Source organism: Anabrus simplex, chromosome 5 (assembly GCF_040414725.1).
Source record: "Anabrus simplex isolate iqAnaSimp1 chromosome 5, ASM4041472v1, whole genome shotgun sequence".
Classification (NCBI taxonomy): domain Eukaryota; kingdom Metazoa; phylum Arthropoda; class Insecta; order Orthoptera; family Tettigoniidae; genus Anabrus; species Anabrus simplex.
Genome location: NC_090269.1, coordinates 47009296 through 47024570, shown reverse-complemented (window position 1 = coordinate 47024570; position 15275 = coordinate 47009296). Strand labels below are relative to the sequence as shown.

General features: G+C 38.6%; 1 protein-coding gene across 2 annotated transcripts in view; it reads left to right on the top strand.

Moving 5' to 3' along the window:
* The window catches only part of MED16 (mediator complex subunit 16), a 163798-nt gene that overhangs the window by 36552 nt on the left and 111971 nt on the right, over positions 1 to 15275 (top strand). For both annotated transcript variants that reach the window (XM_067146880.2, XM_067146878.2), the window contains exons 4-5: positions 85 to 337; positions 11285 to 11440. In XM_067146880.2, coding sequence (XP_067002981.2) covers positions 85 to 337; positions 11285 to 11440 — 409 coding nt within the window. The remainder of the gene's footprint in view (positions 1 to 84; positions 338 to 11284; positions 11441 to 15275) is intronic.

Sequence of the window (15275 nt, the reverse complement as noted above, 5' to 3'; positions counted from 1 at the left end):
AGAAAAATTCTCTTTCAGTAACATCCACAAAGCACTAGGATACAAGGCAATTTTTATTTCCGTTTTTGCTTGTGTTTGTTACAGATTAGTATAGTTGCTGAGAAAAAGGACAACTTCTTCTATAATGAGAAATTCAGTCATTTGCGATTTGCACCATCTGTACGCCATTTTGGTGGGCGTCCAATTGAAGGATGTTTGGTGATCAGTACGACTGGTATGGTAGGAGTAGTTGTGGCTCCACAGGAAGGACAAGGAACTCCACAGCTCAGTGCCACTAGTGACAGTCTTGGATCAACTCGCCACAGGATCATGGCTGTAGATATCTGTTATGGGAAGAGTAAGTATTTTTCAACTGGTTTATCTGTTTTTATATTCCTAGTAACTTTTTCTAAAGTACAGTTGAAACCAGTTATGACGATTCCGAAGGACTGCATCCGGGAGATCGTGGGTTCGAATCCCACTGTCGCCAGCCCTGAAGATGGTTTTCCGTGGTTTCCCATTTTCACACCAGGCAAATGCTGGGGCTGTACCTTAATTAAGGCCACGGCCGCTTCCTACCAATTCCTATCCCCTAGTAGCCTATCCTCCGAAGGACCGCCAATTAACAGTTGTTATAGGCGATAGTCACACAAACCGTTTTTGTTGTTGTTGTTGCTAAAATGTTGTATCTATAAATTTTAAGCTGCACAATTACATGGTTGATTAACAGAATAAAGTTAAAACTTCAAAAAACATAAACAAAATAAGTACTGTATTTACAATACGGTATTTGTGTTAAGTGGGACTGAAAGGAATTTTTCTTCTAATGTTTATGCAATACACACAGCAATCATATGTCAGCAAAATATGAAACAATTGAGGAAAATTGGTATTTGGAATCTCCTTTAAAAAATTAAAAATTAGGAAACATGTATTCTTTTGTTTTCAGGGGGAAAATCATCAACGGGAGAGGTGGGGTGAAAGAATTGAAAAATTAGTTGAATTATTTGTATGAAAATATATATACCAAAACAATCTAAAAATGTTGCAAACGTGAAAACTGGTATTTGGAATCTCCTTTCAAAATAAACACGCATTTTGGAGGGGGGGATGAAAACCAGATGAATTCCTTTTACGAGGATACATACATCTCAAAGAAAGAAATTACTGTATGGTATCTTAAGAAACAAAAAGAGAGATCAAGTAAACACCAGATTTGTGAAGGATGAAGGTGGCATAATTTTAACAAAGCCAGAAGAAATAAGAAATAGATGGAGAGAGTATTTTCGGAAGCTGCTGAACATAAGAACGGATGGCAGTCATTCAATGGACGACCAGGAAAGGCAATTAGTTGATGAAGAAATGGATAAAGAAATTACAATGAATGAATGAAATTGAAATGGCAGTAAGAAAGATGAAGAATGGAAAAACTGCCGGAATAGATGAAATTTCAGTGGAGATGATAAAGACAGCTGGAGCTGTAGGCCTGCAGTGGACATATCGGGTTCTCAGGAATGTCTGGGAGAATAAGGTGGTCCCGGAGGATTGGCAAAAAGGAATAATCATCCCAATTTTCAAGAAAGGTGATAAGAAAATTTTGAAGAACTATAGGGGAATTACTCTAATATCCCATGTTGCTAAGATAATGGAAAGGATACTGGAAAATAGAATAAGGTTTAGGGTTGAGAATCAGATACAGGAAAATCAGTTTGGTTTCAGAAGTGGAAGGTCAACAATAGAGCCCATTTTCATTATGAGACAACTAATGGAAAAGCATTGGGAGTACGGGAATGATATGGTGATGACATTCATTGACATTGAAAAGGCATATGACAGTGTCCCCAGGACGAAAGTTTGGGACAGTCTGGTGCAAAAAGGAATTGGACAGGGATTAATAAAAATGATAGCTGCCTCTGTGGAGCCGTGGTAGAGTGTCGGCCTCCGGATCCCAAAATAGCGGGTTCAAACCCGGCAGAGGTAGTCGGATTTTTGAAGGGCGGAAAAAAGTCCATTCGACACTCCATGTCGTACGATGTCGGCATGTAAAAGATCTCTGGTGATACATTTGGTATTTACCCGACAAAATTAATTAAATCTCAGCCATAGACGCCCAAGAGAGATCCGGTTTACTCTAGGTCCGCTAGATGGCAGACAGAGTAAACCGGAACGTCGAAATTGACGAGCAGACAGCCAGATGGCGTCAAATCGAAATGTCTGCAAACGGTAGCTGAGGCCATACGATTATTATTATTATTATTATTATTAATAAAAATGATCATGGCATTGTATAAGGAATGTTGTAGTTGCGCGTGCAAACACAAGTTGGCAAGACAAGTTGGTTCAAAATAACTAGTGGGCTGAGACAGGGAAGTGTTCTATCACGAATCCTGTTTACAATAGTAATGGATGACATCATGAGAACAGCAAAAGCAGCATATGGAGGAAGAGAAATGAACATGATGTTATTTGCAGATGATATTGTGTTTTGGGGAGAAGACGACAGGAAGGTTCAAGAACAGTTGAATGCGGTGAATGGGAAGATCGAAAAATGTGGATTGAAAATAGGTGTAGAAAAGAGTAAAACTCTTGTTATGACTAGAGGGGAGAAAGAAGGGAAAGGTCAGATTAGTCTTGCAGACAAGCCCCTGGAAGTAGTGGAAACGTTTAAATACCTGGGGAGTGAATTAATGGAGAATGCTCGACTGGATGCTGAGATTAGTAAAAGGATTCAAGCTGGAGGTTGTTTCTATCATAGTGTAAGAAACATGTTATGGGACAAAGATGTGCCAACGGAAGCAAAGGATATTATGTACAAGATGTATTACGTACCCATAACAACTTACGGAGCAGAAACTTGGACAATGACAAAGAAGGATGAGAGTTGAATACAGGCAGCCGAAATGAAGTTCTTGAGGAGTATGATACAGAAGAGTAGACGCGACAAAATAAGGAATGAGAAAATCCGGGAAGAAATTGGAGTGGAAAAAATGAATGATAGAATAGAGAAGAGCCGACTAAGATGGTTTGGGCACATAAAGCGAATGAGTGACGAAAGAATGCCAAAAAAGGTGATGGAAATGCAAATCCAAGGAAGGAGAGGCCGTGGACGACCACGATTGAGATGGAAGGATACCATCCAACGCAGCATTATAGAAAGAAACCTGGACAGGGACACAGTGTTGGAGGAGGAGTGGTGGAAAGACAGAAGAAATTGGAGAGGAACCATATTTGTCCCTACCCGGCTACAGCTGGATAAAGGGAAACGATGATGATGATGATGATGATGACATATATCTCATAAACTGAAGATGTTACAGTCTTGATAATTAGTATTTGGAAGCTCTTTTAAAGAAATGGGTACTGGTTGTGTTTGGAAAATTCACCTAAGTGGGGAGTGTGAAAGGAAGTGAAAATAATTCAGTTCTTTTTCTAGAGAAACTTATATTTCAAAACTGAAGGTTACAGACGTGGAAACTGGTATTTGGAATCTCCTTTAAAAATAAAGGAACACGTATTTTTTTCTTTTCGGAAAATCCAGTTAAGGGGCTGAAAAGAATTGGAAAAGGGGGTGAATTTTTAAAATGAGTACCTACCGGTATATCTACATTATATGTCAAAAACTTAACATGTTAGAGACAAGAAACGTGGTATTTAGAAGGTCCTTTAAAAACAGAGGAACATGTACCATTTTGTTTTTGGAGAAGGCACTTAACAGGGGGTGAAAAGAAGTGAAAAATAGTTGAATGATTTTTTATGAGGACACTTATATCTCAAAAACTGCAGATGTTACAGACATGAACATTTGTATTTGGAATTTTCTTTCAAAGTAAAGAAACAAGTAATCTTTTGTCTTTGGAAAATCCATTTATGGGGGTGAATTAATTGAAAAATTAGGTGAATTCTTAGTAGGAGGATACTTATATCTCAAAACCTGAAGATGTTACAGACGTGAAAATTAGTATTTGGAATCTCCTTTAAAAATAAAGGAACATGTTTTTTGTTTTTGGAAAATACTCTTAGATGGGGGTGGTCAAGGACTGATCAAGGGGTTGAATTCTTTTTATGGGGATACTTAATATCTCAAAAACTGAAGATGTTACAGATGGGGGAATAGGTATTTGGAATCTCCTTTAAAAATTAAAGAAACATGTATTTTTTCGACTTGAGTGGAGACTGTTTATCAAATGTTCAGTTCTGTGTCGCATGGACGTCTTAGCATCAAAAGGTGATACCACAAACATGGTTTACAAAGAATTTCTGGGGTTAATCAAACTCAATTTTTGGGTGAGTTTTTATATTTTAGGAATTTTCAGATAATGTCTTAGTACAATGCCGAGGGACGATTACTTTGATCAAATTACAAAATCCACGTTAGCGAAGTCACGGGTAATTTCTAATTCGTTTTATATATATATATAATATATATATATATATAGAGAGAGAGAGAGAGAAAGAGGTAGGAGCATGAACTGGCTACATAATAGGACCAGTGAAAAGGCCACAATGGAAAGTAGGGACAAGGACACACATGAAAACAGAAGAGGGCAAGAACAATCTCCACATCATCATACACTGCCATCTTCAACTAAATAGGCTCTATACTCATCAGTTCCTGTTATTCTACATCCATCTCTTCTCAGCTACTGAGCAAGTTGGATTCGAACCCACTGTCAGCAGCCCTGAAGATGGTTTTCCATGGTTTCCCATTTTCACACCATGGTGTACCTTAATTAAGGACCTTCCACTTTCTTCCTACTCCTTGCCCTTCCTTATCCTATCATCGCCACCTCTGTAGGTGGGACATAAAGAAAATTTAAAAAATAAGTCTTCTCAGCTTTCTTCTTATTCTACACTTCTTGCATCATGACTCAGGATCTGTGTATGAAGATGTGAAGATTGTCCTTGTCCTTTTCTGTTTCCATGTATGTCCTCCTCTTTCAATCGCTGCCTCTTTCTACACAGACCTGCCATATTTATTATGTGCCCTTTTCATGTTCCTGTTTCTCCCTACACCCAATATATGTAACTTATTCTGACACTTGGTTGTTCGTTTCCGGTACTTATATTATCTCGTTGGGATCCTTTTCTCGTTTTGTGTTTGTCTTGTGTTCCTAATCTTTTACTACCTGTATTTATCTGATGTTTCTTCCCTTTTCCTGTATTTATCTGCCTTTCTACTTATCCTACTGGGCCGATGACCTTCAATGTTAGGCCCCTTAAAACAACAAGCAACAAGCAACTTATCCTACTCGGGCATCTGTTATAACAGATTCATGGAAATTTAGTTATATTTGTCATTATATACACAAAGGGCACTAGGAAACCTTTGCAATACACAAAAACGGTTGGCTGGACACCCCTGTTATGGTGAGGGGTGAAAACCGGTCTAGAAGACAGCAAGGCACGACCTTCACACCAGTTGTTACCAAGTAGTGGGATTGAAAGCAAGTTAAGATGTCAGTGTGGTCTAAAGGTGAATATCGCGCAATTATCCGCTACAATTTTGTTCATGGATTAACTGTTGACCACTGCCTGGAAGAAATGACTCCTGTGCTGGGGAAAGACTGTCCACATTGGACAACAATTTTCCGCTGGTACAAAGAGTTCCAGAGGGGAAATTTTAAGGTTGAAGACAATCCTCTTTCTGGGCGACCGTCTGAATCATTGACTGAAGAAAACATTGAAGCTGTGAGGAAAATGTTGCAGCAAGAGAGGCGGTTGACATATCGGCAGGTAGAAGAGACCCTCCACATCCCTGCACCAGCTATTCATTCAATTCTACATGACCATGTTAGAAAGGTTTGTTCCCTTTGGGTGCCCCATTCACTTTCAGAGGAACAAAGGGCACATAGAGTGAAATGGTGCCGAGAAATGCTAAAACAGTTTGAAAATGGGACTTCGCGTAACGTCAATGGCATCGTTACAGGTGACGAAACTTTGCTTTATTACTACGATATCCCAACAAAATCCCAGAACAAGGTGTGGCTGTTTGACTTTGCGAAAGTCAAGGTCAGTGAAGAAAAGGATGATTGAAGTATTCTTCACTAAACGGGGCATCCTGACTCGGGTTTTGCTAGAAACACAAAGGTCAGTTACTGTGAAGTGGTACAGTGAAACTTGTCTGCCTCAGGTCATCCAGGCTCTCAAGCAGCTCCGTCCAAGGTCACGGCTCAACACTTGGCTCTTGCATCATGACAATGCTCCAGCACATCATGCTAATGTAACAATGGATTTTCTTGCCAGAAAAGGGTTGACTGTGCTTGATCACCCTCCATACAGTCCTGATCTTGCCCCATGTGTCTTGCACTCTTCCCAGAATTGAAGATGAAGCTGAAAGGGCGGCGTTTTGCATCCGATGAGGAGCTTCTGGCAGCATAGGATCAAGAGTGTGAAAATGTAAGCAAAGAAAAGTGGCAGAGTTGGTTCAGTGACTGGTTTTGACGTATGGAGAAGTGTATTGAGTGTGGTGGAAAATATTTTGAAGAAGTCTAAAGTGTTCACTCACATTGCAAAACTTTCCTGGTGCCCTCTGTATGTATTGGATAGGTGGACCAGTTTACCCTATTACATGTAATTACTGTCAGTATGGATCACAGTGAAACTTATAACATGTGAAGTAGTTGGTAGATAACAAAATTAAACGACCAATGTTAATTTGCTTGTTACTTAAAAATAATACTGTATGTGCCTTTTTTGAGAAGTACTGAAATGTATTACCCATATCTCAGTTCTCTAGGATACCATACCAAACAATCAACACCAATTTGTCTTATCTCAGAACGGGAAAAGAGAATAATGCCTATTCACTAGAATTAAATCAACTACTAAATACTATAGAAGAAGGATGTCCATAAAAAGAGTACTCAAGAATCTGTATTTTATCCAACTAGAACTTTATGACAAGGGCAGAAAATGCACCTTTTTTTTCCCCTCTGAATGGATAAATGAAAGGAGCTTTGAAACAGAAACGAAAGCAACCGTAATAACTCTTGATTAGGCCGTAGTCAAACCACTAGCCCTCAGTAAAGCAGTCCTGAATGATTTGCATGCTGTAATCCAATCCATTACTTTGAATTCCCAACCATTTTCTCAATTGATAGATAACTCTTTGCGAGGAAGAATGCATTGGTTACAGTTTTTTTTTTTATATACCCCATGCTCAAATTGACAGGAATCAAACTGCAGGCCAGCTAGATGAGAAAGGAATAACACTCACATATTCCACTCAAGAAGACTGACCTAGTGAGTTGGCCGTGCACTTGAGGTCACGTAGTTGTGAGCGAGCATTCAGGAGATGATGGGTTTGAACCCCACCCTTGGCAGCCTGGAATATGGTTGTCCTTGGTTGCCCATTTTCACACCAGGCAAATGCTGGGGCTGTACCTTAATTAAGGTCATGGCTGCTACCTTCCCTATCCTAGGCCCTTCTCTGCATTGCCAAAAACCTTCAATATGTTAGTGTGACATTAAACCGCTAGGGGGGGGGAGAAGAGGATTATAATGAAGTGAAGTCTGGAAGAACCCCGGGGATACATGGCAAAAGAACAAAGCTAGTCATCACGTAGTTGCTTTAGGGAGTAGGTGTTACTTGCTCTGCTCTGGACGGCTGTCTGTCATGTGACAAGAGAGTAGCAGTCAGGCGGGTTGTATACTGTGGCCGTACTGTACTTCCCGCTGGGAAATGTTACCATATGAACAACAACTGCAATAATAATAATAATAATAATAATAATAATAATAATAATAATAATAATAATAATAATAATAGTAATAGTAATAATAATAATAATAATTTTGAGACAAACAGGACACAGATTAGAGAGTATAACAGGACAAGAAAATTATTCATTGACAAAGGAATATACAGCAGTGTGCAATATGTCCTGAATAAATACATTTTCACAATTAACTGAAGCTTTGGGACATGTACATTTACCGAAAGAAAATACAATTTGTGTGATTTTACACATTCTTTGCATTCTCATTAACACACATTTCAATATTTATATGGCATTTATGACTATGTCAAGAAATTAAACACACAAACTAAAACATATTATCACTGGTGTACTCCTCCTTCACGGGACCTTTGGGCTTGTTTAGATAGAATTGTATTGATGTTTGGCACTATTGTTTGCGTATTGGCAAGTCGCAAAGCACATTTCAAGTTTTCATCGGTGAGCCGACTTCTGTGTCTAGGTTTATAAACCTGCATTAATGAAAACATCTTTTGACATAAATAAGTTGATGCAAATATGCTTAAAATATGTGCATTAAATGTGTGCAATCTAGGAAATCTCTCCCGTGGAAAATGAACATAAAATTCAGTCAAACTGTTTGTGTTTGCAAACTTACCTTTCATTTGAGTATCACACTGTATGTCAATCAGCTCTAGCTGCAGTTCTGGTCTAACAGTTTGCACATCCACTGAGAAGGGCGTAGCGAACACCTGCAGGTCATTTTCTAATGCCTGAATATCGTGAAACCTACTCTCAAATTCATCACATAGTGACATTAAAACCTCTTTATATTCTTCTAATGTTTTACCGGAATAGTTTGGAGCTAGGCACAACTCTGCAGTCAAAGTGGGAAAATGCGTTGTCTTTATTCACGAACTGACTTTCCCACAGTAGTACTTTTCACTTAAAAGCTGTAACATGATCAAAGAGGTGAATAATGATAAGATCTCTACCTTGTAGGGAGGAATGAAGATCATTAAGGTGGCTGGTGAGATGTACAGTACTAGAAATACCACATCTCCCATGTATTTCTCATTGTTCAGTTCTCCTAGTGGTTCACTGTGCATTTCCATGAAGAGAGCTATTTCTTTCCTCAGAGTATAGAAGCGGTGTAAAACCTTTCTTCTACAACCACTGCATGTTTGTATAATACCGAATGTCACCTTACATGAGTTCACGCGTATCGTGTTGGAATCTAACCAGTCAAGAAAGATGTGCTATACCTTTGCGCCACTGACCTTCAGTATGCATTACGTCATGAACTTCCCCTACTTGCTCGCTAAGCTGCTCTAGTTTCTCGAAAGCGGGGAGCAAGTGCCTCCGAAGGCATTTTGCTCTCAATTGACGATGCCTGGTCTAGAATACCAATATGATTGGAAAACATCAGTTTCAGTGTTGAAAATTTGAGTCCAATCTTCAGAAATAGGATTTACATAACGTCATTTTGAGAGATCAATCTCAATTCAGGAGTATATTATCATTAGTATATATTTTTCATTTTGTGTTTTCTTGATTGCATAAATACAGGTTGTTTCCAGACATGTGGAAAGTAATCACGAGGTGGGTAGTGGGTGGTGATGGTGGTGGATAGTACACCCCAAAACAACATGAAAAGCCTTAATGAACATATGCCCTACCGTTGGTTGTTTATGAGCTGTACCTGTTGTAGTTATTTGCTGGAATAGGGAGGGGGGAGTCAGGCATGCCAGCATGCGTATCAAGGTTGCTGTTGAATATGTGCAATACCTGAACTTTCAAATCTGTTTAGCAGTCATTTTTAGGTAGCATGTTCAGACATGTGGTAGACATTTTGAGGACTTCTTTTATTGGAATGCAGCATCCCTGCTGGCACACCAACATGGCGACGGCTATTCATCATGGGGTGTGCCAGGTAAGACTATTATCAATACTTCCTGTACAAAGTTGAGAAGTCTGTAACTATTTAAAGTTAAAAATTTCATTGTTCCTTATTGAAGAATATTACAGTTAAAATTGAAATAATTGATGAAGAGATTCAACCTATTCAATACAAAAGAATAAGAAATGTAGTGAATTACATTCCCATTTAATAATTGGTAGAAATGGTACCAGTTTCGACCCCAGTCCAGGTCATCATCAGCCAATTAAGATGAAAAACAATGCATAGGATCAGTAGAAGAGGCGATATAAAAATGAAATGGGGGTAGATACTGTAAAACTTAGAAGAAGGAAAATGCAAATCACTCAAAAGAAAACAGTGCGCAATTCACTGAGCGGTAGCATAGCACACGCAGCACTAGGCAAAGTCCCACAATGTTTACGAATAGTGGAGAACGGTTAAATGAGCCAGTTTTTAAATATTGTCAGGCATAAAGTCACATCACAATCGAACACGTATGAAGATCCATGATCCATAATCGTGCAGGAGTTGAAGATGAGTAGATCCATTGAAGCAACTTGTCAGCTCCCGGTGATCAGCGTTTGTTTTTTCACGTCAACTGTTCTAAGAATTCTATAGGAGCACAATTACTTATTCAATTATATTGAATTGTATTATATTTATCTATATACTTACTTTCCCGCAACCGAGGAAAATTACTGGACCATCAAGCTATTCTCCATTTTGCTTTGGGCATTTGAAACCACAGTGCCTGATATTGAATGCATCACGCTGATCACCGGGAGCTGACAAGTTGCTTCAATGGATCTACTCATCTTCAACTCCTGCACGATTATGGATCATGGATCTTCATACGTGTTCGATTGTGTGATGTGACTTTATGCCTGACAATATTTAAAAACTGGCTCATTTAACCGTTCTCTGCTATTCGTAAACATTGTGGGACTTTGCCTAGTGCTGCATGTGCTATGCTACCACTCAGTGAATTGCGCACTGTTTTCTTTTAAGTGATTTGATTTTCCTTCTTCTAAGTTTTACAGTATCTACCCCCATTTCATTTTTATATCGCCTCTTCTACTGATCCTGTGTATTGTTTTTCATCTTAATCGGCTGATGATGACCTGGACTGGGGTCGAAACCGGTACCATTTCTACCATTTATTAAATGGGAATGTAATTCACTACATTTCTTATTCTTTTGTATTGAATAATTTGAATCTCTTTATCAATTATTTCAATTTTAACTGTAAGTCTGTAACTAGTTACTGACTGTAGGGTATATGTTCATAGGAACGTTTTGGGTTTTTTGGCGTGTACTGTCCCTCCACCATTTGAGAACACCCTGTATTTAATCCTTCTTTTTATGTATATTATTTAACCATGTGTAGTTGCTCAAAAAAAAGGAATCGGCGCATGGTATTGTATAGGTTCCTCGTGGGTAACTTTTCTCAAAAACAATTGAACCTATAGGTATGTTTGTTGTGGGTATCCACAGAGTTTGAATCTTCATGGAAGGTGAATTTTATTTTGATAATACCTAATTAAAATTTTGATAAAATATGAAATCCTAGAAACATCCAATACATAATCTCATTCTTTTATATTTTTAGCAAGAATATATCGTATTCTTTGCACCACAACTTGTTTGACCTTGTACTTATGTGGTATTTATTCTTAAAATGCTTCAGATGGCCATTTCCTGGTAGCTGTGAGCAGTGGAAGTGTTAGTCTTCCCATCCAGTGCTATCGAGTGTCTGTAAACCAGAGCGAGGACAAGTGTGTTATCATGTCTCAAGCTTTACCCAGTTTTTTCTTGCAATCCAGTCCAGCTAATGACAACCAGTGTAAGTATTACTGACTTCAGTATTTCAAGGCATATTAATAGAGAATTTAAATGTACAGTAAGTGGATCATACATTTTATGAAGTCATTAAAATTACAAACCCGGTGTACCTTTAGTACGTTTACCTGGTGTCAATGCATAGCTATTCATTACTACCACTAAATATTTACTCCTGAGGAAAATACAGCCCATATCCTGTGCAACTCATTATCCTTTCAAATATAGCCTACTCTAGTCTCAATATAAATATAAGCATTTCATGAATAAAATCTTACATCTTGGTCACAACGTTTCTTTCTAAAGTCAATTGTTGTGCAGTAGATATGACTGTCTACATAATATGGTGTAAAATATACGGTAAGTATTGTTGTTAAATCTTAATTTCTATTTTAAAATATAACAAATATTTGTTTTATAAAGTTCACTTTATGTAATCAATCATTCAGTCGCCACATATCTGCATTTAGGTCCGTCACCTAGGTGGTAGATTCTCATCAGTTGTTTACCTTCTTTGCTTAAACTATTTCGATGAGGTTGGAAATCTGTTGAACATCTCCCTTGGTAAATTATTTCATATCATTCAGTTGAGCAGCTCATCTTCTTACTCCCAAGTTTTCCCTGCCCAAATTTTGCAAAATAGTTGTAACACTACTGTTTTGTTGGAAATCACCCAGAACAAATTGTGTTTGTTTCCTATGGACCTTTTCCAGTTCGTGTATCAATTAATCAGTTGTATCACCTTATGTCGCTCTTGCTCGCTTCCACCCGGGGGACACGTTCAGGGCAATCAATAGGTAAAATCCTGCGGACGTGAGCAACGGTCATCCACCAACAACTTGCAACAGCTCTCTTTATTGACCTGACAAATGTATATGATACTGTCTGGTGACATGGACTAATTCTTAAAGTACTGGAAGTAATTTCCTGCTTGGAAATTGTAAACCTAATTTCCAACATGTTCTGTGAGAAGAGTTTGTAGTGATTCTAGAAGTCGCAAAAGAAAATTAAATAACGGTCTGCCGCAGGGATAATTTCTCTTCAACCTCTACATCCATGACTTACCATCAACCGCAGCTACTAAGTTCGTCTATGCAGACGACAGTGCACTGGTAGCTCAAAGAAGAAATTTTGGGGATGGAGAAAGCATTCTTTCAGCAGATTTGGACAAAATGGCAACATTCTTCAAGCCTTGGTGATTTATCCCAAGTGCTTCTAAGACCGAGGTTTCATGTTTCCATCTCAGCAACCGACTCACAAACTGTGAGCCATCTTTTTTATTCCTTGGTGAAAAACTAAAGTACAACCCGTTGCTGAAATATCTAGGAGTCAGAACTCTGAGCTACAAAGAACATCTCACCAAGCTCTCTCACAAAATCACTACAAGGAGTAACATCCTGGTTAAAGCTTTGTGGCAGTTCTTTGGGAGTCTTGGCTGACTGCTTACGATTAACGGGTATCAGTCTTGTCTACTCTGCAGTGGAATACTGTGCCCCGGTATGGCTGGAAAGTGCACATTTGCACAATGTGGATACTAGGCTGAATGATACCATGCTCTGCATAACTGATACTGTAAAGTCAATACCTCACCACTGGGTACATGTACTTGGTCATATCCCACCACCCCACCTGAGGAGAAAGGAAGCTTTGCTGAGCGAAGCAAAGATCTAGTCATCTCCCTCATTACCAGTTCATCAGGAATTTTATTACCCATCGCCATGATGACTTCGATCTAGGAGACCAGCAAGTGTACTGGCCGGCCGAATCTTGAGGGATAATTTTAATCTAAACCAGAGCTGGCGGGATGAGTGGTCAAATTCAGTATCTGGAACTAATGCTCATGAGCTAAACCTGACTTGGAAAATGAAGGGATTCAACCTCCCAAGAAAACTATGGTGTCACCTCAAAAGACTGAACATGGGCACTGCAATTTCTTATGCCATAAGTGGGATTTGTTGAATTCTCCAGTGTGTGAATGCAGTGAAGAGGAGCAGACCATGGACCATGTCATCCTGCGCTGCCCTCTTCATGCCTACTCCGGAAGCCCCAGCAACCTGTTTCATATTTCAGAAAGTGCTGTAGAGTGGCTGAAAAACTTGGACCTGGACTTGCGAATTTGTTGTTATAATCACCATACGATTAAATAAATAAATTTAAAAAATCAATTAATCCTGGTCCCATGCACTGTAACCATATTCTAATTGGGGTCTTACCTGCAGCTTACGCACCCTCTCCTTTACATCCGTACTACAACCTCTAAACCCTCATAGCTATCTGAAGACATCTGTAACCCTTTATTTGAAACCTTGTTAATTGGCTTCTGTCTATCTTACAACATTGTGGAGGTCATTTTGCAGTCAGCCACAATCCTGTAACTTATTTATTACTCTATGCAGTATAGCATCATCAACAGAAAGCCTTATCTCTGATCCCAGAGAATTATTATTGGCATCTCCTACAATTTGTGGCCCCTGAAGTTGCTCAGTTCCCACTGCTGTAGATTCTTTTACTAATTTCCTCTTTACTTAAGTGATACTATAAGTTATACAAGAAAAAAGTGTTTGAAATTGTAAATAAATAATTCTGAGCACTTATGAGTTGAGTTGTGATGGGAGTCTACTATTCAGCAAGTTGGCACGATAAACAGAGCAAGCCATTCTAGTGGTCAAGAATGGTAGTGTTTACTGTTTTAAGAACTCTGGATGTACACACTAAACACTAAACACTTCAGATTTTCTATGCTTTGTCTGTTTCAGAGCAGTTGTAATCTCAATATTCAGTTCTTTTGAAAACTGAGAATACAGTAGTTTCAGGTAGAAATAATCTGACCCTCAGTTTGTTTTGGATTTTTCTAGTCTTTTTTTATATCTGCTGATTATGATTAAATGAAAAATCCTAATAGTATTTTTATACTTAGTGCCATTTAGTGTTGTACCTTTTGATTCTTAGCATTTCTCCCCTGAAACAGCTCCGCAGTACTCAAGAAAGTGTTTTGTACTCACCGTAGTGTCTGCAGTGGCTTGAAGAAGGTTGCCCATTAGTACTTACTCGTAAAACCACCACCACCTCCACCTCCACCACCATCAATGGCTTGTGCCAGTGGAGCAATCAAGGAGTGATCATACAGGTGCAACCATTACATTCTTTTCAAAAATATCCCTTTTCTTCCTTATTCATAATATCTGTACTCTACTGATGCAGAGTAGGTTGAAAAGAAACATTTACTTTTCTCAGTTTGGTATCTTATCAAGGAGTTTTATTGAAAAACACACATTGAATGAAGTGCTCCAGCTCTGTTTTCTTTTTTGCTAGTGGTTTAACGTTGCACTAACACCTCAAAGGTTTTCAGCTATGCAAGAATAGGAAAAGGCTAGGGTTCGGAAGGGAGCGACCATGGTCTTATGTATTGTACAGTCCCAGCATTTGCCTCGTGTGGAAGTAGAAAACCATGGAGAAATATCTTTAGGGCTGTTGATGGTGGGATTCAAACCCACCATCTCCTGAATGCAACATTTTAAAATTATGATATTTCTAGTTGTGTTTGGCATAATAGTCTAGGGATTAATACAAGTACAGTAAAACCTTGTTAAGATGTTTCTGCAAGGGGCAAGGAAAGAGAACATGTTATATGAGAAAACATACTATTGAATATGCAAATAAAAACCATCCAACAGGGATTGGGAAACACTTGTTATGTTTTTTCAACATGCGTGCTGATACAGTTCTGTATCTACTGTTTCTAAAGAAAATATCAGTGAATTAAAAGGTGTGAAAAACACGAGACAACAAGTATGAAATCATTTGTATGGGGGCCCATAAAAGTATCAACGTATTATTGA